Genomic DNA, 27619 nt, shown 5'->3' on the forward strand with positions numbered 1-27619 from the left:
ACTATTTTGTTTCAAGTTTGAGTAATAGTTAAAATACTTTGTTATTCACACATATACATTAGAATTCGTACATCTTCTCCCAAGTAGCAAGCCATAGGAGAAGAGGAAATGGCCTCAACTTTTCCCAGAGTAGGTTTAGATTGGCTGTTAGGAAACATTTCTTCACAAAAATGTCAAGCATTGGGACAGACTCCGCAGGGAAGAGTTGGAGTCATCATCCCTGGAGGTATTTAAGAGGAGTGCGGATGTGGCACTTGGGGACATGGTTTAGTGGTGGATTTGGCAGTGCTGGGTTAACGGTTGGACTTCATTATCTTACAGGGCTTTTCCAATCTAAATGATTCTGTGATTCTATGATTTCTGTTAGGGTCTCTGTGTGAAAAATTAAGTAACTTGTATGTTTATGTGCTTGCAACTGTGTTATACTGAAAGATATAATTTTCAGTGTTAATTGGCCTAAACTACAAGGTAGTATTTATGAATGTCAGCTTTTAACGATTGGCATTTTAGCAGGTGTACATATGTGCCCATTATCTGATCTAACACATAGCTGTATTTTTTTAGAACTGAATCAGTCTGGTGCAACATGTGTAAGAGTATGTATACCAAAGTTCTGTGCAACAACTTTGGCTTTTGTTTATACTAGATCTCACAAAAATGTCCAGGTATTACCTTTAGAGACAATAGATCTCTAACCAGAGGGGAACAGCGTGCACAGTAAATTGCAAAAATCTTTCTGGTGAATATCCTGCTCCTAGTGGTTTACACTGAAATATAATCCATCCATTACATCACTAATTGGTAGATTTATACCAAAAAGGTATATATGAAATTAGAACGTAGCAGTTTTTTTAGATTCCATATAGAAATACAAGAATTGTGTAAATATGCCAAAATGGGTGCTTTGTATTTCCCATGAAGATACAGCAAATGTACCTCCCTTTAAACAGAAGACTTTCTGATACTGTAATATACAGTTGGTGTACTGAAAATGGGTGTTTTACAGCAGATTGAACACACTAGGCTCTTCTTTGTTAAGGAGTCAGAGGTTATACTAATGGAGCTAATTTCTAGAGGATCTGGGCCAAGGATTTCTGATTTCAACTACTAAAAAATCAGTAACCTTGCAGGACTGCTTTATCTTGTTGTAAGATGCTTTGATTGTTAAGAGCCTGATCTAAAGACCATCAAAGCCATGGAAGGGTCTTTATTAGATTTAACATACTTTAAAGCAGATCAACAGTTATTAGACTAGAAAGAAGTATCATCTAATTGGTTTTTCATTAAGCAGCCTGCAAAAGTATATCTGTCAATGATTTGTAAACTCTTCAGAAATAGAAAAGGAGATGAGTGTATAGTCTTCATATCAATTTGCACAAAAAATTATTTTTCATAAAACCATGCAAAAGTGCCTGTCCAATAGTGTGATTATATGTGCATGTTGCTTTTTTGTCATCATCATAATCTACAGGCTCTGTGGTGGTCTTAAATTTCAGTGTTAAATTACCTTGAAATACAGTTTCAAATATGAGAGGACTGATGGTGGCTGGTCATATTCCATGGGCTACTGAGGGAATTCCAACACTTTCTGAATGTCAGTCACTCCAAAAGTTATTGTAAACAGAGGCATTCATGTGCACATGCAACTTAGCAAGGTTTCCTTACATCTTAGGAGCTCAGCGTTAGTTGTGTGTCAGCTGAAGAGATGTAAAAAACCCAAAATGGATGTGTGTTCAAAATGTGACTGCTGTGTTAGTGCAGTCACAAGCAGTATCATGTTTCCATGTAAATACAAAGGAATTCTGTATATTGCTCTTGTGTGGTGGATAGAGGCATACAGTCTTCTCAGGTGGTCTGTACTATGTTGTTCACCGCATTCCTTCTAAGCTTTATTCGTCTCTTCACCTGAGAGTTTCTATAACATTTTCACATGCATCTTTTCTGTCTGGCATTAATTCAAAATGATAAAAATGTTATCCTGCCTTCTAACTTTGTGAATTGCTTGTTTTGGTAGACTAAGTTTAGAGTCTTGTTTCTTTTCTGTTGTTTTACACATCGGTAGTTCCAATATAGTTATTTCCTGCTTTACCTCGCTGTGAAGTGAAAGAAATACCAGATCAGGGCTGTGAATGGTGCATATCAAGCAGCACTATGTGCATTATGCCAGTTAAAGCTGGTTGGGAATTTTTTGATAATGTCTTTCCCCCCACCACTCTCACCCCCCACCCCTTTCAGAAATGTTAATTTGTCAAGGGTTTTCTGTTTTGACATATTCCCATAAAATGAAACCTGGTTTCCTGCTAGTTCAGTGCACAGGTTGTGGATGCAGGGATTGTGGGAGGACTCTAGGAGCCCTTGGAAAAAAGTTCTCTTTGGCTCCCACATTTACTGCTGTAGTCTCAAACATGCAGGAACTAGCTCCCAGCTCTGCAGAGGGCAGCCTTGGAACCTACAGAATGCTGGTTTGGCTGAGATCTGCAGGCTCCCTTCTACAGAACCTAAAGATGTTGCTTTTGCCATGTTTTCCAAGGCCTTTGTGTCTCACCCCCAGATCGGGAGTTGAGAGAGTTCAAAAACCAACAAGGACTGTGATGATTGAGCTTCTTACAGAAGTGGTTTTGTAGCTGTAGTCAAGACAGAGATCATGAATAAGTGAAGAAGAAGAGGAAGTTAAGATGAACCTAAATGGGCCTCTGATCTTGGAATATGGAAGTATAAATTCGTATATTAAAAAACACTTTTTTAGAAGTGGTTATTTCAAAGCAATTTTTCCTCTAAGGCAATGCTTTTCAAAATTGACCTTTTTGACATTTTACAGATGTGGAATTTCATGGAACAGAAAATCTTCTTTTTAACAGCTCTACTCCTAGTGAGAGAGAACTGTGTTCATCTTCCCAGTCAATGCCAAACTAGTGCTCTGTTGATAGATCCCAAACTTAATCAGATGATTTTTCTCCTGTGCTTTGTTATGGTACTTTACTCCCCAGATGACTCAGCCATGCATTCATTACATTTTCCCTAAGGTTCACTCCAGACAGTTCTTGATATGAACATATCGATAGCCAACTACAGTGACGACTGAGAGAAATTATGGGTTAACAAGTATTTCAAGAGAAAGATACTCCCATTACCTGAAGACTTACTCTTTTTTTGCAGGTGCTCACTGGAGTGCAATATTTCAACAATGAGCACAAAACCACTGAATTACTTTTCAGAGAAAAGATAACTGCTTCATTTTTACGGGTTCTCTTTATTTTTTGTTTTATAAAACCCTTCCATAAACCTATTCTCTCCTATAAACAAATAAGATGGGGGAATTAGTAGTCATTCTACTTTTTGGTCAGAACATTAATTTTTTGGCTCATGTGTCACCTTCTAAAAATCCATTGATATACATGGATGGTTATAGGTTTAGTTAAAGACCTGAGCTGGAGGAGTTAACCAGGTTTTTGCTCACCATTTTTCAAGAATGTAATTGTGTGCCCACTCTTACAGGACCATAATGAGATTCCCATGCTGCCAACATAGTGTACTTTGAATGTGCATAAACCAGTGGCATGTACAGTGTCACTTGGCCACCAAATACAGAGAGGGATCTAGTGTGATGCAATAACAAATTCAGAGTAACATCACCATTCTAGGGATACAGAATAATAAATATACTGCTTTGTCAGTGAGAACCTTCCACAAAGACTTACTCCGTCCTCTGGAGCTCTGAGGAAGGTGTCTGCTTGTGCTATATGTAATATTAACTTCTATAATGACACCAGGGTTTACATCAGTGTCCCTCATCTCCTAGACTGATTTATTTTCAAAATTAGAAACAATAGATTGTTGTCAAATAAATCCAAGTATAGTTTATTGCAGCATTGCAGCCTCTGGTTGTCTTTCTGACAGAGCTGTTATGCTGGTGCCAGAGAGCTTGTTCTCTCTATGAGTGGGGAGAAATAATATTGCACTAGTGAGGAAGACCCATAAATCCCTGTCTATTTCTAAAAGCTAGTTCAGCTTCTGGTCCCAGACAGACTGTGGTCCCATGTGTTAGTACAGTGTCAGATTAAAAACTGGCATTAGGCAGAGCACATCCAAAGTCAATAGATGGACTTTAATTTTTAAAGGTAAAAATGTAATATTAATAATGGTTGGCTCCTAAGTTTCTGAAATGTTATGAAAACCATAAAATCAATTGAGGCAATATAATTAATCTATTCTAACATTGTCTAGGAACTGAATGGGAATAGATGCAAAATTTGCTTCCAAAATTATGTGGCATTCCATAGCAGGATCATATCTATGTTTTTGGGAGTAAGAAAGTAAAACTCTTTCAAAAAAAAAAAAAGGCAACCAGAAAAACAACAGCAAACAAAACCACACCAAACCCCCACACATGTGGCCACTTCCTCAGTAGGTAAAAATTTACATACATAGTACTTTTGAGTTCAATTAAGCTTTGAAAATTTATGGAAGTTCAGAACTGGGTTCAATAAATTGCAGTCTCTGTAACAGGCTTATATGTATATCACTATCTCTGTTATTATCCTTCCTTTATTTTCTTGGTAGTTCTGATATATGTTGGTATATTAATGAAGATTATTTTTATTGTGAGCTTCATCTTTCAGAAAGATTGTTTTGCATGTAATCAGGGGGGGAAAGTGTTTAAATATTCTCCCTAATGAAATGGTAGGGAAGATCATGTTGGAGTTCATAATCAACAATGAAGCTAAAAAGATTGTAGCATTCCCTTGTTTTTTTGGGCATTCACTGCCCCTTTAACCTAAAACATGTAAATGCTGTGAAATTAGTGATGAGAAGTTTTGAATTGGAAAAATTAATTACATCTAGTTGAACCACAAAATATCTAGAGTGTTAGAAGGCTGGCATTATCAAAAGAAAAACAGATTTATTTTTTTTTTAAAGTCACTTTAATCACATCAGTCATGTTGCAGCAAGGAATGCAAATATTCATATACTACAGATTGAGGCTGCTCTGAAATGTTCTGACAATCTGTTAGGTTTTGAGTGATGTTTCAACCCTATCACTTGGGGTTTTTTGTTTTGTTTTTTTATGACTATAAAAAAAACACTACTCATCTCTGTCACATGCTGTACAGGATAAAAAGCCTTTCAGTTTTCTTAACAAGAATCAGACGGCCAGGGTGCTGCTGGAACGCAGAGAATATGCCACTGTCTGTTCAAAGTACAGCTTAATGAGCCAGACTAAACACACTGGACAATAGAGCTGTGGGGGGAAAGGGCTTCTCGTGGATCTGTGGATCAGCTGCAGCTTTAACATCTAACTAGTTTCATTTTTCATCTTTGCAAGTTCCATTTCCCTGTTTTGTTGGTATAAACTGCATTTCAATGAGCGGACTTTCCTGCCTAGGTGATGGTATGGTGTGCTTTGAAAAAGGATATCGTGGATTATGCTAGAAATAATTTCTGTGTTTCTTTTTTTCTCTCATAGTCACGACCTATTCCCTCACACCTTACTTCAGCAGTTGCAGAGAGTATCCTGGCTTCCGCCTGTGAGAGTGAAAGCAGAAATGCTGCAAAAAGGATGCGGTTGGATAGACAGCAGGTACTGTGTTGTTTGGGGGTCTAACACATCCATATTTATAAATGCACTGGACTTATTTATATAGGATGCCATGCAGAGGCATGGTGCAATCCCTTATATGTTTCTTGCTAGCAAGAATAATTAAAATACAAAAGCTGGAGTTTTTAAAATGAATACACAAGCATGTCTTTGTCTATATTTACATAAGCTGTAAGAGGGTGTCTTAATGTATTTGTAATGTCCACCTGATTGAAGCTATATATTTACTTTTTAACGATTGTAGATTTTCAGAGAATAATGTGTAGAATTAAAAGGAACAGAACACACAGTATATGTAATTTACATAAATAATAGAAATGGTGCATGTGTCCATGACTCAGTGTATTTATCTGTGCCCATATTCTCTTTCAAAATGTGTATGCATTTGTAAATATAAGGTGAAAAATTGTAAGTTTCTGAAAATACCCATTTGCCCAAAACAGAAAAGTTATTGTGCTATATAACAAAATGCTTAAGAATTTTTAAAGCTCATATATATTTTTTTCAGTTATTATTCACCTTTTATAGTGCATGTTAGGATTTTGTTACTTTTAACTTTCTGAAAATTACATATTTTCTTTCAGTTTTTTGAAACCCAACTGGTAACTCATTCCAGACTTTGGTTATTTACTTGTTCCACAGATAAAGTGAATGTCTAACATTCTTATTGTAAAAACTGTTATGCTTTATTTCTCCACATGATTGTAACAAAGTAAAATCTTAGTAATATGTCAATTGTTCCAAAATATGCTTCTGTCATGGTAGATGAACTTTTTTTTGTGGAATGGAACATTTTTTAAAGGGACATTTTCCTTTTATACATGGTCCATTAAGTTCTTTCAGGTCATGCCCTAACTGTATAAAAGATTCCTACCCTTATAGTATTGACAATTTAGGATCTGAAAGTGTATATCTCTATTTCTTTTTGCTATTCTGTTTTTTACTAGTATTTTCATTATTGTTCTACATTTACCTTAAGATTTACAAATCATATGGGACTGAAATACTAAGTATAGCTTAGTTTAGAAGCAGTGCTCATTCAGATTGTGCAGGTTTTATATTCTCTCATTTACTCTCTGATTTTTCAGTAATAAGAAAAAAAAGCTACAAAGTCAGCGTGCTCTTACCCCAAGGAGAACTAGAAATGACTCATGCAAACATCAATTGCTTTCATTGCACAAAACTAATGGCTTAATTCCTTAGTCCGGTCAGGGTGAGGCAGAGTTTTCAAGTGATTTAAACGAGAATCCCATAATAGTCTTCAGGGAGCCAGAGAGCTGTTGAAACAAAAACCAATATTTAAACTGTAGTCAGAACTCAAAAAGCCTATTAGTAGGATTTTTTTGTTGGGTTTTTTTTTTTGGTATTCTTATCACAGAAGGATTTGGTAACAGCGTTGAGAAGCATTTCTTTACTTTTCAGTACAGAATTAAAATCTGTAGTCAGAATGTATCCAGGCTGATCACCTTGATTACAACTGTGATGTTGAAGTAGCAAAGCTGCCTATAAAAAATGGGTGTTGGGTTCTGCTTCTTTCAGTTTTTCCCCTTTTTGGCAGTGAATTCTGGGAACGCTGTGGAGACGGTTGCAAATAGCACCGCCCTTTGATTTATCAAGCAGTAAATTAGATGAGTTGATGTAGTTTTGGTGCCTGAAAACTATTTGTGAATTCATGATAGATATGCTGAATAATTGTGGCTGGAAAAAATTATGGAAATATGTGTTAGGTAGCTTCATAAAAGTTAGAGTGAGAAATTTGCCCTACAGGGTGGAATAGTTAATTGATTAGAGAAATAGAAAACCTTGGTCCTAGCCCCAGTTCCATTGAAATTTAATTATTTATTCCAAGTATGTGACATTAACAAAGTTGACTGGGAGCAAAGCATTCTGGAATATTTCTGCGTGTGCTATTTAATACACACTAGTGTGCTCAGTTCATGTGCTGAGGTGGGAAGTGCACCTGTATCCTCACATCCAGAGAGTTTGACTTATAGGTAAAAGGGTTGTATTCTGCTCCTCTTCCTATTTTTACTTTTAACTTACTATTAAATTTCCTTCACTTTTCTTAAATATATCTAAAATGAAATATTTTCTTTGGATTTTTTTTTTCTTAAATGGAGTTAGGTTGGAAAAGTTCAGTGCAGCATTTCCTTTTACTGTTCCATAGCTCTTAAGGCACCTCGTTTTCCAAAATTGGGTATTATACCAATGGGTAGACTCAGGCTTTGAGGACTCTTCAGTGAAAATTTGGGAGGAAGAAAGAGGAAATAAGATTCTGATAATGAACATTATCGCGTCATAAATTATATCAAGACATCTTCTAATTGAGGACAAACATTAGACAGTCCTGGAAAGTAGATTGTTAAGAGAATCTGGCAAGAGCACTCATTTAGCACTTCCCCTTAGATCTGAACGGAAGCAGTGCATTAAAGCTGCTTTATTCTTGCATGCAGTATGGTGAAGTTCTGCCTTTTATTCTCCAGAGGGTGATCTGTGATCTGCCTCAAAGTGAGATGTGGCACTTAGTGCCATCGTGTAGTTGACATGGTGGTGTTTGGGCATGGGTTGGACTCAATGACTTCAAAGGTGTTTTCCAACCTAATTGATTCTGTGGTTCGGTGATTCTGTGGTTTGTATCTCCACCACCACCTTTTTCGGAATATTATTTATAAAATGTGAATGTATTAAAACCACGAGTGTTATGCCCAATCCTGATGACAAAGCTTCAGCAGCTTCCTGAACTCCTTTGCTTGTCTTGTTTATGCTCTTTCCTCTTCTCCATTTTCCTTCTCTCCCTGGCACAACACTGCCCCTGAGCAGGAAGTTCTGAGCATGTTGCATGTATGTCCCTAATAAAAGTCTGTACTTTGTTAAAATATTATGAATTTCCCAACTAAATAGATTTTTGCCTACAGTGTTAATTTTAGCAGTGGTTTTATGAAAAACCATCTCAATTATTGCTCATCAGAAAGAAGCGGCTTAAAAGTCGAAACTATGGAAACTTCTAAGAGCTCATTTTTAGTTTTGAACAGACAGTGTTGGCCATGCTTATGAGTATTAGCTGTTTCTTCCATAAGTAATAAACATGAAGGATTGGGTTTATATACCTATAACCCTGTGCATACATTTTTTATCTCTTCAGAAGAAACCTCTCCAAAGTATGTGTCTGTGCACACACAACTACTGCATCCTATGAATGACTTCCTAGAAGTATTTCTAATAGCTGCAATACTTAATATAGCCCTGATCTAGGGATAGTATTAAGTGTGATAAAGTTAAGTCTGAAATGAAGCCATCCATCATTCAAGGAAGCCATGCTTGAATATTTCTGCCTGTAAAAATCCAATTTTAAAAATAAGATAATGAAATCTGGTCTTACTGGCATCACTTACTTATTTTCAACATTGGGTTTTTTTTGTGGCAGTAATTTATTTTCTAATGGGAAAATCAATGTAATCTTGTCCATCAGGAAACTAGTAACTTCTCATAGTTTTTAAGAACTGCAACAATAAAAGCATTGTCAGTTTGTGAGACTTCTCTATAAGGAATATAAATGTGTTTACTAGGTCATGGTAGCTTGGACTATAATGCTTTGACTGTCTGACTGTGTTAGGTGTTACTCAAGTGTTCTCTTAAGCTTCAGTGCATTTTCATTATCTTGAGATCAAGCACTATTTGGTTGGCAAGAAACTGAAGCGCTGAGAAGTTATATATTTGATACTTATTACCCAACTGAAGAGTTCTGTCACTTCCACTTTTTAATTCTGCCTGGTACTAAAAATAATTTATTCTGATGCACAAATTTTATAGATTTATATGTTGAAATTGGATAGTTTTACTGGTAGTACTGCTGAACAGTGAAATGCTAGTGACACTGGGCTGGATTGGGTTAATCTTTTCTAGCCCAGATCAAGCGGTAGGTACAGAGGCAATGCAGAGGTTTTGTGTTTTGCTCCAAATCACCTCTACTGAGTCAGGATGCTGAAGAGGAACTGTCTTGAATTCTGAGGACTTTTTTGATCACAGCTGATGTAAAATGTAAAAGTAATAATTGGATAAACCTTCTATGACTTGTTTCAGTCAGAGATTGAAGTCACATTATCAGAATCCTTAAGATTTCCTGGGTTTCTAAGTGATATCTTTGAATTTTCTCCTGGGATAATCCTTCATGAAGCAGTTGCACTAAGTAGAGGTTCTGATCTACTATCAACGAGGGAGTCATGAAACAAATTAAGTAGATTCACGTGCATTCATTTCATACAGTGAACAGGATGACTTCTTTTGTGTGTCCTTCACTTTACAAACCCAATTTTGTCTTCGTTGGACAAAAGAAGAATGGTTAAATAAGTAGAAAAATCTGGGAAAAGTCATCCTGTCCTTACTGTCCTGGGCAGTGAACAGAGGGGCAGGATGCCTGCTTTATGTGCTACAGAGACCTTAGTAATGTGGCTCTCCTTGTTGTCGATCACAGAAATGGAAGTTTGTCAGTCTCTGCTTCTTCCAAATAGGTATGTGTGCGCTGTAGTTTTTATACAACCTCATCATAAAACAGTCTGAAGCACTGCTGGGCTCTGTGGAAAGTGGAGGTGGATTAGTGTTGTTACTGTCCTTTCTGAAATCAAAAAGAAATTCTTCAAGGGAAGATGTAAGAGGAAATAGCAGTTTATAAATATCAGTGTGGGAGAGAACCTGCCTCTCTATTTTTGCTAAGGAGGCTGAAACGGTGAAATCTTTCTTTGGAAAAGAATGTAGGAACGATACTAGGAAAAAATTGCCTTCCCCTTTACTTGGACACAAGTGTTTTTTGTAACAGCTGCCTTTTGTTTCATTGTTTTTTGTTTAAAATTTATTTTTTTGCATGCTGTCATATTGCAAAATTTATGAATAAGCATTTTTCTTCTAATTGAAATAACTAGTTTTTGGCAATCAAGATAAAATGACAGCACCTAGAAATGAGGAGGGAGGATGAATATGGGAAAAAAGGAAAAGAACTGAATCAGAGAGTACTACTGTCTGTAGAAGTATATGAACCTTTTTATGGACATGTCATGTATAGTTAGGCAGATCATTTAGAAAATTGATGTCGCTTTGTTTGTGCCATGTTGATTTGTAACAGTTAGGAAGCTGGACCTTTGAGAATATGTTATTATATTTGCAGATAGGAAAATAAGGTCACAAATGATATGACTGTGAAGCCAGTGGATTCAACTCTCTCCTGGATATGTCATTTTAGCCATTCAACCTCCATTTCAGTGAGTAATGTCATGGAAAGGCTGCGATAGTATGCAGAATAATTTGGTCAGCCAAAGGAGGGAGCTACGTACATTTCTTTCATCCTTATGTCTTAAGTAATCGGACATGCAGTGTATGATTCTTTTGTAGTTACATAGCAAATGACAAGTTGAGCCCAAGGAAAACTTAAGCTCAGAGGAAAATGAAGGTTTTCATTATCTTACATATCTCCTTTCCTAACAAAGGCATTTCTCAGTCAGAGCTGGTCTTTTTTGAATTAGTAGGTTCTTCACAGGGTGCTTTTCAGTCAGTATTTTATAGAATATACATGATAAGAAAAGGGTTTTCTGCATTTTCATTTTATAAAAAATAGGGGTTTAAGGGCCACAGTTTTCTTTCATTTCAGAGACTAGATGAAAATAACAACAGTTGTACAACTTTATAATCTGAGAAAGGTGTTGTCCTCATGCCTTCACTGCACAGACATCAGTATACAACTGGTTTGATGTGTTAAACGTAAGAACAAGTCTGTGCACTATGCACAGAGTATCATGCACTCTGATGCTATGAAGCAGTTCTTTATGATAAACTCTGAACGCATTTTTAAGGAAATCTCTCATCAAGAGGATGACTGTAATTTTTTTTCACGCTGTGATTTGTAACCAGCCAAATTAAATATCAATAATCATCACGGTGGAGTGAAAGATAACATCTAACCCCCAAGGAAGAGAAAGTTTAATGATCCCAGGATTACACTCAAACATAAATGCACATAAATTTGCAAATAGGCACTTTAAACACATTCTCCTCACCCATTTTTATTTTGAGGGATAAAAGGAAGGAAAATCTAAATTTTTCAGTGAATAGGGTGTTAAGGATATTGCATCATTTAGTAATTTTAACAATATTGCTTTTAGCTGTTAAAGGAGTAGGAGTAGGTGGCTATTAGGTTTCTGACAAAGCAATTATGGCCTAGACACATATGTTGAGAGCTGACCTGACATTTGCCTCTGGATAGTTGTCATAGCAGCAAGCTGAATAGAGCAGTTTGATACAAGCGCTGGTTGCAGACTGGATACAGGTTCTGTGCTAATGCAATACATCCGAATATTAATAAAAGTGCACATGTACTGCCATTTGAAAATAACTGCAATGGTGCTTCCTTCCATTTATATCTAATTCCTGAATGTTCACTTTTAAAGAAATTGAGGTTTGTGAGGAGATGTTACTGATCTGCCCCCATACAATTTCTGGTTCTTTTTCACTGCATGTAACAGGGGGTTGACCTAAAGAAAGACTCTTCAAGCACATTTTTATTAACAGAAATGATGTCTGGCTGTTGCAGACCAGGAGCAGTTTGTGTTTTGATTAAGAGGGAAGGAAATTACTGGTGGACAAATTACAGGTAATTGTAAAACTGTTTTGGAAGAAACTAATTAAAAATCTAAATTGCAGTGAGGGCGTGGACCTCCATGGCAGGATTGCTGTATCTGGCTTTCAGCAGTGAGGGGGAAGAGACCTTTAAACCTTTCTATTCAGAGGAGAGAGAATTTGTGTTTCAGCTATGTCACTAATGCACAGTTTATAAATCTTGACGCTGAGCATTTATTTCCTGTAGTACCCTTCAGATGAGAGGAAAGAAGGAAGAAAGATTGACATTGTGTATGCATGTTGTTCTCCTTCTTGATCAATGTACACTGCAGCTTCCAGGAGGAAGGAAGAATATTATTGTAGGATTCTTAAATGCTCTCTCTCTGTATTCTGTTGTTTATAATGGGGGTTTTCTGTTGGTTGGTTTTTTTTGTTTGTTTGTTTGTTTTGTCTTTTTTTGTTGTTGTTTTATTTTGATGTTGTTTTGGTTTTGGTTTGTTTTGGTTTGGTTTGGTTTGGTTTTTTGGTTTTGTTTTTTTATTGGGTTTTTTGTTTGTTTGTTTTGTTTTGGGGTTTTTTTGTTTGTTTGGTTTGTTTGGGGGTTTTTTGTTGGTTTGGTTTAGTTTCGTTTGGTTTTTTTGAGTTTTGGGGTTTTTTTATCAAGGGCAGATTTGGACAATATCGGTTGCAGAAAAGGGAGTTATGCAAGAATATCTCCGAGCTGACAGTTGACCCTGGAGAATGTCCTGCTGAGGCAGTGCTTCTGTGGTGGAAATCTGCAAATTCAGAGGGAACACAAAGAAGTGAGTTTGTGTCAGAGAGATAAAGTCCTTGCCACAGCTATTCAGTATGCAGGAAGAGCACATCAACTGTACATTCTTGTAAGAGGTGGAGGAGAAAGCATCAGAAGTTCTATTCCTCTTGGGTTTCATGGAGCCTAATTTTCTGTAGAGGATGGGAAAGAAAAGGCACTTCATCCAAGTGGCAGCAGTGATGAGGGATGGAGCCATGTCCTCCCTCTACTGTATATTTACATAAGACCTGAAAAATTCCAGCTCAAAGTGATTTTCACTTCAGAATGGGAGGCTTGTAGAGTCCTAGAAAAGAGCAAAAGGAAGCAGATGGTTCACTTAACATATAGCAAACAAATAGAAATTGGAATCCCAAAATCCACAAATGCAAATGTCACTTTAACTTGCATAGAGCTCAATGCCTCTTACAGTACAGAAACTTATTAATAATAACTTTTTGTATTCAGACATCTCTTTGTGATTTGGTATTTAATAGGAATCAGAGTGATTTCTGTACTTCAGTACTTTATCGTTTTTTTTAATTTGTGTTCAAAATGGTCACTAAAATGACTGTATAGTCCTTGGATACCAACATACTAGTTTGCATTTCAGGCCTCTTTCACTTCCATGACTTCCCCACATAGTGATTATTTTACTTCTAGGTTAGTCTTCGGTTTGCTTTTATGGTTCCAAATGATATGCCTTAACCACTGAGGCAAAAAATGTTATGCAGGCACCATTTAGCTGTATGTGTGTTATTGTCAAGAGATCAAGTTATGTACTGGCATTGGGAAACTTAGCTTCCTAAACCAGAATGCACTGGCCATATTGTCAAGGGGAAGAAAATAAGTGGTACGCATTGTAATTTTAAATCTTGATGTCTTTCAAGTTGGTGGCAAAATTCCTGATTTCACCAGTGCTGGATAGGGTTCTATCATTAGCAGATGCAGCTGGAAAGGACTGCCAAGTATCACAAGGCAACCCCCTTCCTTCCACACACCAGCCCAACCTACATTAAATTTGTTACATGCATTGGAAAGGAATAATGTGCAAGGCATGCAATTGCAAATAATTTCATGCCTTAGATTTACAATGAGGCCCTAAGGTGAGCAGCTAATTTTTCACCTCAACACAGAGATCATTACATTAGAAAATGCTCTGTTTTTCCAGGTTCTTTGTGCTGAACATGTGTGGTTGAATTTCAAGCTGCTGATTTCAGACTACACTTTAGGCACCATGAGCTGCAGTAAGATCTTGAACGTGAAGTAAAATTGATACCAGTACAAGTATTCTGTTCTGGAGGTTGATAAAGCTGAAGGCTCAAAAATTGAGCGTTTGATTGTTTCTTGGACAGGAACGTTTGAACAGCCTTATCCACCTTCCTACCATAGGTGGAAGAAAATGAACAGGAACTGGTACAGCTTTTTTCCATGCGTCTTTAGTATCCATCTTATGCCAAGGAGGCAGGAGAGGAAAGGCTGGTGGAAATGTAGATATGAAAGTTCTCTCTTCGGGCCCAAAGATGGAGATTTTAGAGTCCAGGCTTCTGTTCTTCCTGCTCCCATCTTGAAAGCCAGGAATAGAGAGCATTTTACTTATCCCTCCCTTTCATATGGCAAGAAGATACTAAATGGGAAGCGTTTTCTTGCCCCTAAGATGTTTCTAGCACAGATACAAGTATGTCTTTCCGGTGTTTAGCCAATAACTTCATTGCACACGCCCTCCTGCCTACAGCACAGCCAGGGAATAATGTTTCTGGTGAGTAAATGCCAGTTATCATGGAGAGTTTGGGCCGCTTTAATGAAATCAATGCAAACCCAGTGTGCATGAGCAAACTCTTATTTTTCGAGAGGCATATTCTGGTTTTGGTTATTGAAATGGTACATTTAGAAGGCTTTAAAAAGTCATAAATTATTCCTAAATTCCAAACGTCAGTTGCACAATGGATTCAGAAGTATTCCTCAGTTAGAAAGTGCAGTTTTCCACACAGAAAATACATGTAGAAGCGTATCCACAGATTGCTTATGTTTTGTGGCAGGGACATGTTTGTGATTCAACAACTGGCTTAATGTCCTAAACTAAATTTAGAAACATATTTTTCTAAGAAGAAAACCCCACTATGATAAGCAGTGGGAGCAAGAGCTGAATGCATTGCCTGGGAGCAGCACCAGCTGCTAAAGAGGCTAGGCACAGGACAAGGCAGCCAAACAGGCTGTGGCCAACAGCCTAGGCATTGTGCCAAAAGAATTCTCCCCTGAAATGAGAATATTTGGGGAGCACATTTGCACTGCAGTGCACATATTTCATACTTATTACTCATGGTATTTCATATTAAGCTTCTGTTTTACTGTCTCCATTGATAAACCAAATCAGAAAGTGCATCCTCCAAAGGCCAGTCAAAGTTCATGTCTTTGTTTCTTCCACTGGCATATGCTACTCTGGTCTAAAGATTGTGGAATCAAAAGGCCATCCTCAAAAACATCACTTCTTATCTCCTGAATCTTTTAATATACAGAATCCTCACAGCACTGAAGTTAAAGGATGTGCGCCAAATTCTGTAAAAAATTTAGAGTAGGTCTTCTTCAGAAGCAAAATATTTTCTTTCCACTAAATAATTAGAGACAGGGTGGGCAGGTCAGGGTTTTTAAATACCTTTTTTTTTTGAAAGGTTTTTTTAAACTATGAAAGTCAAGTTGTGCCTGAGGTGATGTTAAAAAACAGACATCCTGCATTGAATTCATAGAAAGAACTTTGGTTTGCACAAATGTGCAGTTCAAGTTTTAATGCACATTTGAAATAAAATAATTAGCATTCGAATGTATCAAACACGGGAGAAAATATCTTTAAAATATCTGAACTGTTGAAAACAAGAACCAATCGTTAAGTAAATGAAAAAAAAGTAATTGCTCATTCTCAAACAGACAAGAAAACTGTCTTTTCTAGAAGACAGCTACCTATACCTTTCACTAGAATTTATCTGTGGAAGAGACAGCACACTGTAAATATGGCAAAATGATGAGATCTCCTGCTTGCTTATTTTTTTTTCCTTTTCAAAGCAGAACACACAGACATTTTTAATTAGCTGAAACTGAGGAAGTCAATTTAGGACTGACCTCAGATGCTTCATGTCCAGGCCATCATCTTCTGTTTCTAAATGAAGAAGAATTTAATTTAGAATCTAACATAAAGTGCTTTGGTGCATTCTCCCTGCCACACACTTTAATATGTGTAATATTAAAAGAAAGTGTGGAGCAGAAGAGAAATAGGAAGAATCACCCCAAATCCAAATCATACCCCATAGTTTTCCAATAAAGTGTTTTTCAGTAGTTGCATCTCCATATCCCAGATCTGGCAGGTGTATGGAAAGCTGTTTTATGTCAAGAAAATAGGCTGTCAGTGGTGGGAGTAATACCAGCTGTAGTGCAGTAGATGAAGAGACCTATAGTGGGAGGTTTAATTACGTTGACCATGATGATATTGTAGTAATAAATCTGCAAAGCTGGCACGAGCATTGCTCAAGTACTCCCACACACTTTTCCCTGTGTGCTTCCTAAACATTTGATTCATGAGTTTATAAAGATTTTTCTCTGTTGGTGCTCTGGTGCCACAGTCCTCCTGCTGGAGTAAAGCTGATCTATCCCAGCTGAAAGTGTTTCCTATCATAGTCACTGAAAAATGACATGTTGGCAAGGGGGGAAAGAAACTCCTACAGGAGTGCCTCACTGAGATAATTTCTTGAGGACAGTATACATAAATATGAAAAATGCAGAGAAAAATGCTTGATTGTGATCATAAAAGTGGAGTTGCCTGAGGTATAGCAAGGCTTGTTCTGAATGAGAGGAATACACCATGAAGGAGGAATTTCTTTCACTTTGCATATTTCTGGTTCAGCAGTAAGTACTGCTACGCTTTTGTCGTGCATCAGTTTCAGTAATACACCGATTCATTCAACTCCATTACCTGCAGGCAAAACTGCTCTTGGGATGGGAAAAGATGACATTATTTTCTTGCAGTTTATGTTGGTTCTGTTTAGAAGAAAGGTCAGATATTTGGACTCCTCCATTTGAACTGCCTGTCAATAAAGAGGCAGCAAAAATGATCAGTAGCCATGTTCCTCTGCAAGGTGCTGGCCTCAGCAAAGAAATTGGCTTTGAAAGGATGAGAGGGTACATGCAACAACAGAAGAATAAACATGAGATAACCTGTACTTCATTTTCACTCAGGTTTTACCTTTATTTTCTTCAGATTTTTAGCTAATCTAATTCCAACAGGGGCATTCTAGATCCTGGAGTTCATTATGCAGTGCTTCACTTTTGGGATCAGGCACGTACCAAATGAAGCCTCTTAGGAAGGAACAGGTTTAGCAAACCTGGGCCCGTTGTCCTGTGTCCTGAGTGATCTTAGGCTGAGAGATCGGTGGAGGTGACACAGGGAAGGAAAGGATCCTCTACTATTCTCTCTGGTGCCATCCTCTGTGGCAGGCTGAAGGAGCTGGTGATGCACTCTTCCAAGGGAAACTGACTTTCCTTTAAAAGAAGATGTGGACTGAGAGTGGGTGGGGAGGTGCAAATAGAGGAGGTGAAGATTCTCAAAGTTGACTACTGAAACAAAGGCTCAATCAATAACTTATCATATGGCCCAAGGAAAAGCCCATGCTGTGCTGTTCTTTAGGTCACAGTAAAAGTCTGCCTTTTTGTTTTCTGCCTATCCTGACAGGAAGAAATTCTGTAAATGAGGCCTGGGCCCTAACGAATCTTTTCTGCTGGTACAACAGGCAGGAAAAAAAGTTCCACCTGCCATCTCTCCTCTGGTGTTCCACTGCAAGGCAGGAGGTGGTGGTGCTGGAGACTCTTCTTCTCTTTGTATGACACCTTTGTCCCTTTGTCTGAATTTGTGCCACTTTCTCTCTAGGAAGTGTCACATGCATTTTGTGAAATATACTGTCAGCCCATAGGGGTTTTTCCAAAATTCAAAGGCACTGAAACAATTCCTGTATTCAGTCAGGTCCAGTTCTGTCTCTTACATGCCTGTAGCTTCTTGTAATCTGGTGCTGGCCACTGTTGAATATGTGATTTAAAATTCTGCTGAGGAAGTCATGGCTGTGCATACACTGCAGTGCACTATGCAGTCTTGCTCTATGCACCTGTCTTGTCTATTGAGACAAATTTCAATTAATAGTGGTGAAACCATTAGCTAAAAAAATTTTTACATGTATTAAAATTCTCTAGAAAAATAAAGAGCATGACCATGTAAAATATAATTTATGAAATAGTTTATGGTGATAACTGCAAACTAAGACAAGAACAGCAGGAGTTATAGAGTAAGTTAGCTTGCAAGGACACATTCTGTCATTAGTTCACCTCAAATGAGATTTCTACATTGAGTTATGCTTTTTAACATTCGTTTGTTCCTGATGTAAAATAAACCCAAAAAAAACCAACCACCAACCCACCAAAATCAACTATCTAGAACTTCACTAAAGAACAGTAAGTTTATCTCAAGCACCACAGGAAAAGATAAATTCTATCCTTTTCCATTTGGACAGTGAGACATGGTCTTTAGTAGAACACAGTTTCTTTTTCCTCAGTGACCGTGCCTCACAGTGTAGGAGTAATTCATCCATATGTCCGTGCTCATCTAGCAGCATTGGTGACCTCTTAAAGCTCATGTTGCTCTTCTGCTATCGCAATGGATAATGAACCGGCTAAAGCTGACAGGCTATAAACAATGATCCCTCTGCTTTGGTATTGGTCCAAAAAAGTGATTCTCCTTGCAACAGCCTTACAAGTACCTCTTCTGTACTGCAGGTGAAGTGGCAGTGGTGAAAAAACAGGACTCAAACATGCAATGTGAAAACACCAACCTTTTTTTAAGAGTATTATTATATTCCAGTCTTTAAATAGTGTGTCATTCTATCAGAAATGCCAAAGACTTAGGTTCATTTATCTCTCTTCTACACAATAACACCTTTTTATTTTGACTTTCTTTTTCCATGTCAGTCTCATGCTTTCATTTCTTGTTGAACACTGGCTCATGTCATTTTTGATGCCTGGTGACAACACTGATGCTGACAGTTCATTTCAGTGTTAATAATCTGCAAGGAAAAGGAACCTACTGCCCTTCTAATCTGAAATTGAAGCATGGTGCTTTCTTTTCTTGGCTCTGTACCCTGTGTCAGGAGGACAGTTTGGAGATCCTCAAACTGCTGGCAGCTAACGTTTTGATAGACACTCTTCAAATTTCCATGTTACCACTGGCATTACAGGCAGTTTATATGCATAACTGGACTATGTATTACACTGATTTAGCTCAATTAGACTGTACCAATATTTCCTCACCATCCAAAAATTCTATTTATCATTTTTTATCTAAAATATGAAAAAAACATTTTATACTGGATTTCAAAGCAAAATCATCCTTAATACCTAGACTTCTGGCAGTAACCTGCGAGATACAGTTGCCTCTGCATGGTAGGAGTACTTTTGCATATAATCTCACATTTATGCCAGAAAATTCTATGCTGAGACTGATATGCTCTCCATGTAATGATGAGATGATAGGTTCACAGCTAAAGCATGAATGTTCAGCTTAGCTGGAATGCCCAGCTGAGCAACAGATTGAGTAGTATGTCACACAAGAATGGGTTTTCTAATTTTTTTTACAGCTTGATTTAAGTAAGTAAAAGTGAAGAAAGTAATGCAGAGAGAGTGGTAGAGAAGAACATAGTCTAGATCTGATAACAAGAGGGTGGAAAACAACTATGCAGACCCCCACTGCTCCTTAGAAGAGAAGTAGTGTGGATACTCAAGAACAGCAATTATGTCCCTCTTGATTTCATTGCTAAGTCCACTCTTGAATTATCAAAACACTTCCTAGTCTAAAGAATAGCTGCCATGAGTTCTGTGACATTATTTGGACTTTACTTCATGTTTTATTTTAGTCAGCTTGCTCAAATTTACACTAAGTACTTCTGCATAAAATCTCAGGGGTCTTTCTGCTGGTTGTGCGTAGACCTCATCCGTAAATCTAGTGCCTTATCCTCTGGACATTATTCAAAATGCGGAAAAGGGAAGTACAGATGTAAGAACTAGCCTTGACTCTCTAACATCTGAATGTTTGTGTATGCCCATACTGTGTTGATCAAGATGGTGCTATGAGTATCACACTAAACCAAACATACTCTCTTGTCGCTCTTGTACTCTCTAACACTTTTGGAGTTGCAAGAGAACAAAAGAAACATGAAAACAAAGATTAACCAAGTAATCAAGCGGGGCTGTTGCCAGTTCCAAAAACAGTACTGAAAACCAAACTTCTGAAAAAAGGCTCAAAAAGATGTCCTGAGTCAAAGTATCTCTATTTGTGATTCAAGTCTTCACTATGTCCTCTTTCAGAGCCCAAAAAGGAGTATCCCCTGCACTACTGTATAGCCTACTTGTAGCTTACTCTTTCTTTGGATCATACTGCTACAGCAATGCTGTTTATTGAAGGACAACTAAACTTAAAGGGAAAGGAATCTCTCCAGAGTTGCAAGTATTGTTTACATCTAACTGTACTGATGATTTTGGACAACAGGTTGTGGGACTGTCAAGGGATGCATCATTTTAAAGAGATATTGTGCAATGTATACACACGCACACACATATATATATATAAATGAGTCTTGAAAAGTTATCAGAAAATAACTCTTCCCCTCAGATAAAATTTATCTGTGTTATGTTTTAAGTATTTTCCTGAACAGACTACAAAGATTCTAGCAATTCATTTTCATTTTTCAGGTTTCAGCTATGGGTCTGGTATGGTGAGTTGAAATCTCAGTTAGATGTTCATTTTTTTGTTAATAATCCCTTAATATAGGTACTGGAAATTTCGTAGAACTTCATTCAAAGTAGTTTTGAGGTATGAAAGCATGGTGCTGCATGGCAAACAGGTCACACAGGTTATCTTTTAGATGTGCAGATTCATCAGAGGCTGTAGCAAATGCTTGACTTTTCTCATTGTTTAAGTTAACTGCTGAGTTAACTGAAAATCTGTCTTTTTTTATTGCATTGTAAGAGAAATGAGGGTTTCAGGGGAAGGTACTATCTTAGATCAGCTTTTGGGCACAGAAGTTCTTCTCCTGCTCTAGCCTTACATTGCCTCCATGCTGACCATCTCCTACAATATTAAAAGATGTTGTCTTTTAAACAACTATAAATATTCAGTACTTTAAATGTGAAGGTCAGCTAGTGCAAAGGACTACTGTGAAGCTTTGTTTGGATTTCAAACTCAGTGAATTATGTAGGTCTATTTTCTTTTTGTTCAAGCCTCACTAGTCTTGAACAGGCTTTGTTTAGTGAGTCCTAATCCCAACACAAACCTTAGCAACTGCAGAGGGGAGAAAGAATGTGCAATGAAAACCAAAACTAAAGTGAAAACTCATGTCCATAATTTGCTGAAATCCCATTTCCACCATTGATAAGGACAGTGAGTCAACAGCCTTACTGCAGCGTTAAAGAAAAATTTAGCCTACTGTGATGTGCCAAAATAATGTTTAACTGTCTAGGCTTCCAGGATATTGGTCATAAAATTAAAAGCTGGGACAAACACTAGATAATTACTTTAATGTAATTAAAGCTGATAAAAGTTCCAGTGTTCTGTCAGAACCATGTGTGTCATCCAAGCAGTCGGTAGTATCATCACTTATTAAGATTACCTGACACTTCCCATTATAATACTGGGTATGCAATTTGGTGATAACTTCATGACCTTCAACTGTTTGCACTTATGTATGTCTTCCACCTGTTGAACTCTGTCAGAGAGAATTGCAGCCATTTTCAAGAATGAGGAAATTTTGTCCTGTAAGGGTAGTAAGATCCTTAAATGTATTTACCATTTCTTAAGGAAAAAACCCCAAACCAAACAGGCTCTGTGCTTGCTGCTGGCAAAATAGTGGTGTCATGTATGCCAGGGATGTGACACTGGATACACACAATCAAAGTATTTTAGTTGCTAAATTCCCAGATTATTTGAATTTCAGTGGGTGTGACTAGGAATCTGATCTCAGTGCAGAAAGGAGGAGAAAAGTGTTGAGACTGGAACCTTGTAAGTGTTGGCAGGAGCAGAGATAACAAGAGATGAAGGGAAAATGACATTATGAGATGGGGTTGAATCAGGAAGGGAATAGCTGAGACTGACAATGTGATGGAAACTGATGGTTGGGTGAATTAAAGAACTAGCTGTGAAAGAGGATCAGATATTACTAATGAAAAATAATGTGAGTTGAAAACAAAAGCTACCCTGGCAAACTGTGGAACCTGGCTTTGCTCCCTATAGGACAGGATTTCGGGGCTTTTGTCAGGTATACGCTGACAGGAGCCTGAGAAGGGAGAGAAAATCTCGGGACCATCAGTGGATGTGACACTGATTAAATACAAACTGAAAACAAACAGCCTTGACTTGCTGGAGTTGCTCAGGTACCTGGAATCAAGAGACTTGTTTGGAAAGGAGAGATTAGGATTTGCTAGGCAAAAAGACTGAAACTGAGAGGGAGGGTAGAAGATGAAACTGGAGAAGCAAGGAAGATGGTGTGAGAAGTCATGGATTTGAAGAGACGGTATGAAATAAGTTTGAAGAGACAGAGAACAAGGTATATGCGATCAGATCAAGGAAACAGCAGAGGTTTCCAGGTGTCTAAGGGGCCACATTCTGGGCCCTGCAATGGGAGCCAGGAATACTGTGTCTCATCCTCCTTTAAATACCTTGTTCCATGCAGATGATAATGGCTGCTTAGCCTGGTAGCACCTTCTCATGCAAGAGCTGAGATGAGCAGACAACCCCACACCCCTTTGTGGATTCAGCAGGGTGCCTTATGATAAAAATTCTGAGTTTCTTCCCATTATTTAAAAAATTAAGTTACACAAAGAGAAGCCAGTTATGTTTACATATTGGGTAACGCTGGCTTAAGGTTGCCTTTGTTGCCAGAATCTCACTATCTGAAAAGCAGTGATAAAATCCTATCTAACAAGAGTATTGTAGGGATTAATTGGGTGTGCTTTGAAAAGTGCTATGTGGTTTTATCATGTGTTTCAATTTATTTTACTTTTGATTCAAAAATCATAGAATTAAATTAGTGGGTTCCAAATGGGAAAAATATTCAAAACATTATCTCCTTTCTTCTGAAGCCATATTACAAACCATTGAGGCCTAAAAAAAATTAAAGCCTGTTTTCTTTTTTTCATGTGAATGAATTTTTTTCCTATGAAAAAATGGAAGACCATATGCAAATATTGGGTCCCTAGCTTGCCTATTTGCTTGAAGACTTATCTGCATTTGAGTTTTCCTAACCTCAAAGTGGTATTCTAAGAGAAGTTTATTGACAAGAACAATGAACAATCCACATTTTTCAGTTTAACACATTAAAAAAGAAAGTATCAAGAAATATGAGGCAAAAATGTGTTTGCCTTTTTGTCTCTTTTCTAATTGATGGGAAAAAATCACATTGACATGGAGGCAGTTAAAAGCTGTCATTCTCAGAGTTGTTAATTTGTCACTCTGGTGGACACTGCATTTCATGAAAGCAATAGCTAACTGCACGTTGCCGTCTTTGCCATTTTGGGAACATGACCATTTATATTGTCTTTGCAGAAGTTTTATTAGCTCTGTGGTCAGCTAGTGTTGTCCATGTGAGTAGATTGGCATACGCAGTCTCTTCTAGGATTTACATTTTTCATGTTAGCAATGCCTGTTGCTAACAGGGAAGCCAAGGCAGTAGCACTTCTCTCTCTTAACGCGAGCACACAATTTCTGACACTTGTGTGTATATGGGATCAAAACTCAGTGAAGCACAGATTTTCCAGGGCTTTTTATCTTAACAAACTATTGCTTTTTGTTATTATTTTAGTGATGGTGAAGGAGATGAGGAACAGAAAGGATCAGTGACATTGCTAAAGGTGCTTCCACGAAGGACAGACTTTTTGAAAAGAGATGTGTGTGCTGTGCCTATGCTGGCAGGAGAACAGGAGGCTGGGAACTGCCAGCAAGCCTTGCTCTCTATACCACAGTCCTGACAATCTGCACTAGCATCTGTGTTGCTGTGGATGGTGTTTCCTCTGTGAACTATTCATTTGCTGCTCAGAATATCTGTCAGAGCAGAGCAGGGTTTCTTCAGTATACAGTTCATGGAATCTTTTCTTAGTATGTACTGTCCTTAGGTGGCTACTAAATTGCTTCCATGATTCAAAATAAAAGCTAATAAATTGTTTCTGTCTGCTTTTTTTTTGGAAAAAAATTGTGTTCTCCTAGTACAGACCTTGACATAAAACTGAGATGTATCTGGTAAAAGCATCTCTGGTATATATCAAGTTGAGGATCACAGTAAGAACTTCATGCTTCTTTTCAAGACAACAGATAAATTTTTATTTTAGCATGTTTTGTACCTAAAAGGTGTTTTTCCATTTGTGCAATTTCCATAATTTTCCAGATGATATGCTCAAGATTTAAATTGCTTCTCCTCCAAAATAAGTTCAGAAGAGAGATATTATTAGGATGACTTATTTCCATTGCCATATACAAAATTATGATAGTATGTGTCAAATTCTAGATGAGCAAATGTTTTATCTGCAACTTGTTCATACCTTTTATTAAAGGTAAATTATAAATAGTTTAAAAATTGTTAGTTAATACTACAAAGGCTTAATAAATTTGTTATGAATTACAACAGTGTATGTTCCAGGTAGTTAGGTCAAACATTACTAAATGGTTAGTTAAATGTTAATGGTTATTATTAAATGAAAGTATTTTTAAAATAACATTTTAAATAAATAAGCCTTTCCAATGTAAACATTATATAAGGAGAAACAAGAGGTGCTGAATGACTAACAGAGAATATTTCAAAAATCTCAGTTCTCAGTGGAATCAATCTCAGTGGAACACCACTGTATTTAATTTCTACATTAGTTTAAAATCAAAGGCAATTCAGATGAGAGGAAAGAGGAGAATGATTCTGTGAAGAATAAATCTCAGGTATACAAAAGTGAACATGATATTCATATTCTCTCTCCCCAAGAAAAAAGGACCTGGCTTCTTTATCCTTGGTATGGCTGCAAGACACAGTTTTGTCTTTTGAAGTACAAAACATTTCCAAAAAATGCTTAAGTCCCAGAGGAATATATGAAAGGCAACACCTAAATGCCTAGGACTGGGATAATGGTTCATAATCTTACCAGTAGGGCTGACACCTGAGCCTACCCAGAAAAATTGCCAAAAATTCTGCCCTGCTTCTGCATTTGGTTATCCTGAAGTACTGAAGTAAACAGTTAAGGATCAGATTTAATGTCTAAAATGTATGGCAACTTATTCATCACTTAGGGACAGTGATGAATAATTTGGTATCGGTATACTCTTTAAAAATATATGTAATATTTAGAAGATGCCTTTTTTATAGAGGTGGACAGATTAGAGTTCATATGTAGAACCAGGAGTCCGGGGCTCAGCATCGTCTTTGATCCCTTTCACCTCCCTGAGAAATGCCTTCCCCACCACCATGCCTGGACTCCATCTCAAGCCCCAGCCTATGGCACACTGTGGTGTCGCACAGGGCTGCAATTACTTCTCTACAAAGATCCCCCTTCAGCTGCACAGCTCCAACCTTGGATTCCTGGCTTTAGAGCAGCTTGTGAAATTTGTGTTAGGGAGTAGCTGGAAGGGAGCAGGGCTGGAAGCCTCCCAGGGCAGCGCTTCTGAAAGGGAACTGAGTCATGCTCCCATTTTGTTTGCTATCTCTGTGTCCCTATGAATTGTGCACTTCTTTCTACACAGTGGCACAGCTTCAGCAATGACTCCCACCTCAGTTTTGCTTTGAGCCTGGTTGCTAGGAGATGGCAGCTCTGAGTTCAGGTCCCCTCCTCACCACAGCAAGCAGAGACCTTGCATCCCAATTTTTCCGCCTCTTCACCATGTACTGCAACAAGGAGCCAGGACTCTTGTCTCCCACTTCTTGGCCATGTGCTCTGGCACGTGGGCTGGTGTGCACCAAGGTGCACCAAGCGCCCTTGCTGTGTCCTCCAGCCAGGCTTTGCATTCTTTGGTTTGTTGGAAGCTCAGTGCATCCACTCTGCAAGGAACTCACATTTAGGGCTTCAGTGCACTGACTAGAGGGGCTTTGGAGGGCACCGAAATTCGGGGACAGCAGATTCGTGGGTGAGGATGTCCTCTGGTGAGGATAAGGAGACAGGCCCTGAGATACTCTGCTCAGCTGTAGGAGTTATTCCTGTTTACACTGCGCCCCTTGAACATAGTTTAGGTTTTGATAAATTTGAAGAAGATCCCTGATTGATCTGAAAAATAAAATGAGGCCCTGAGTGAGCCTATGGCAGGAAGTATCATCTAGTTTTAGACATAAGGATACAGAACATCTGAGTCTTGAGAGTGCTAAAGTTTTGGACCATGAGTTAAGCTATGTTGCCAAGATAGAGCTTTGCTGTATAGCTTATGAATATTCTCAGAGAAAATAATACATTTTCTCTCATAAGAGGCAGCAATGACCTTTGGAGATAAAAGGTAAATTATATTAAAGTTGAATTTCCGGGAAAAATATGTTGCAATTCTGGCCATTTGTTTAAGATTATTATTACTTAAGAAAATGCTGAGGAGACCACTTTGGCCAACTCTCTTAAAAATGCAAAGCTTTGCCTTAGCCTGTGTTAGTACCCAAGAGGCCCCATTCTTATTGTTTATGGAATTAATTGTCTGATGGTTCAGTGTTCTTTATTAAATATTAAAATTTCTCTTAATAATATACATACTTTCTGCTGTCAATTGTGCCTAAGTCTCTTTCACCAATAAATATCTGCAAGACAGGGGTGTCTTCAACTTGGAAAACTTGGTAGTGTCTTATTCGAGAGTGGAACCAACAACTTATAATGCATATAAGAAAGTTCCTTCACAACCCTTTTTGCTTCAGCACGAAGACTGGACACTGTTTGAACTATCTGATCTCTCTAAGTAAAAACTGTAGAAAAGGTTTCAGATATTTTATAGCATTCTTAATATATTTGGTATATTTAGCAACCATTAAAGGGTTGTGCAGAAAACAGAGGCATAAAATAGACAAAATCTTACACAAAGGGAAGATAATTCTAGCAGATCTTTTTTTTTCTTCAGTTAACTACTCTGAAAAGATCTTTTAAATACAGATCTTCCATAGATCCATTTTATTTAAATCACTGAAATATATTTTCATCAGATGAAAGTGTAAAATCAGACTCATAAAAAAAATCTAAAACTTAAAGGAAACAAAGAAAATGTTCAAATACATTTGCAGACTAAATAGAAAATCTGGCACTCAGGTCCCTGTAGTGGGATGAGCAGTCACACACTGATGGTTTTCCTTGTTTCCAACTACTAAAATGCATTAAATCTTCTCTTAATGCTTTTCTTTTTTTTTTTTTTTCACGTGTCATTACTAAAGTTGCCACAGGGGCATTCTGTGATAATGAGTGGAGGTAAGGTGCTCTAAGCAGTAGCTACAGTAAGTGCAGATGGGGAAAAATACACTCTCACCTGAAACATCATCTCCTTTAGGGGAAAATTTAAGGGTTGTTGTGCTATTCTGTTAAATATTATGTTATCATCTAAGAGGCAAATGCTCCAA

The 27619-nt window shown here is 37.6% G+C and overlaps 1 protein-coding gene across 6 annotated transcripts in view; it reads left to right on the top strand.

The window, feature by feature from the left end:
- Window positions 1-27619, top strand: part of NOL4 (nucleolar protein 4) — a 189044-nt gene that overhangs the window by 149100 nt on the left and 12325 nt on the right. For 5 of the 6 annotated variants that reach the window (XM_018080525.3, XM_018080540.3, XM_018080531.3 and 2 more), the window contains one exon: window positions 5465-5578. In XM_018080525.3, the coding sequence (XP_017936014.1) occupies window positions 5465-5578 (114 nt within the window). Of the gene's footprint in view, window positions 1-5464; window positions 5579-23869; window positions 24158-27619 lie in introns of those variants that run through there. The other variant, XM_025895831.2, reaches the window with a different exon arrangement.

Source organism: Manacus vitellinus, unplaced genomic scaffold (assembly GCF_001715985.3).
Source record: "Manacus vitellinus isolate BGI_N305 unplaced genomic scaffold, ASM171598v3 scaffold_1_pilon, whole genome shotgun sequence".
NCBI lineage: Eukaryota > Metazoa > Chordata > Aves > Passeriformes > Pipridae > Manacus > Manacus vitellinus.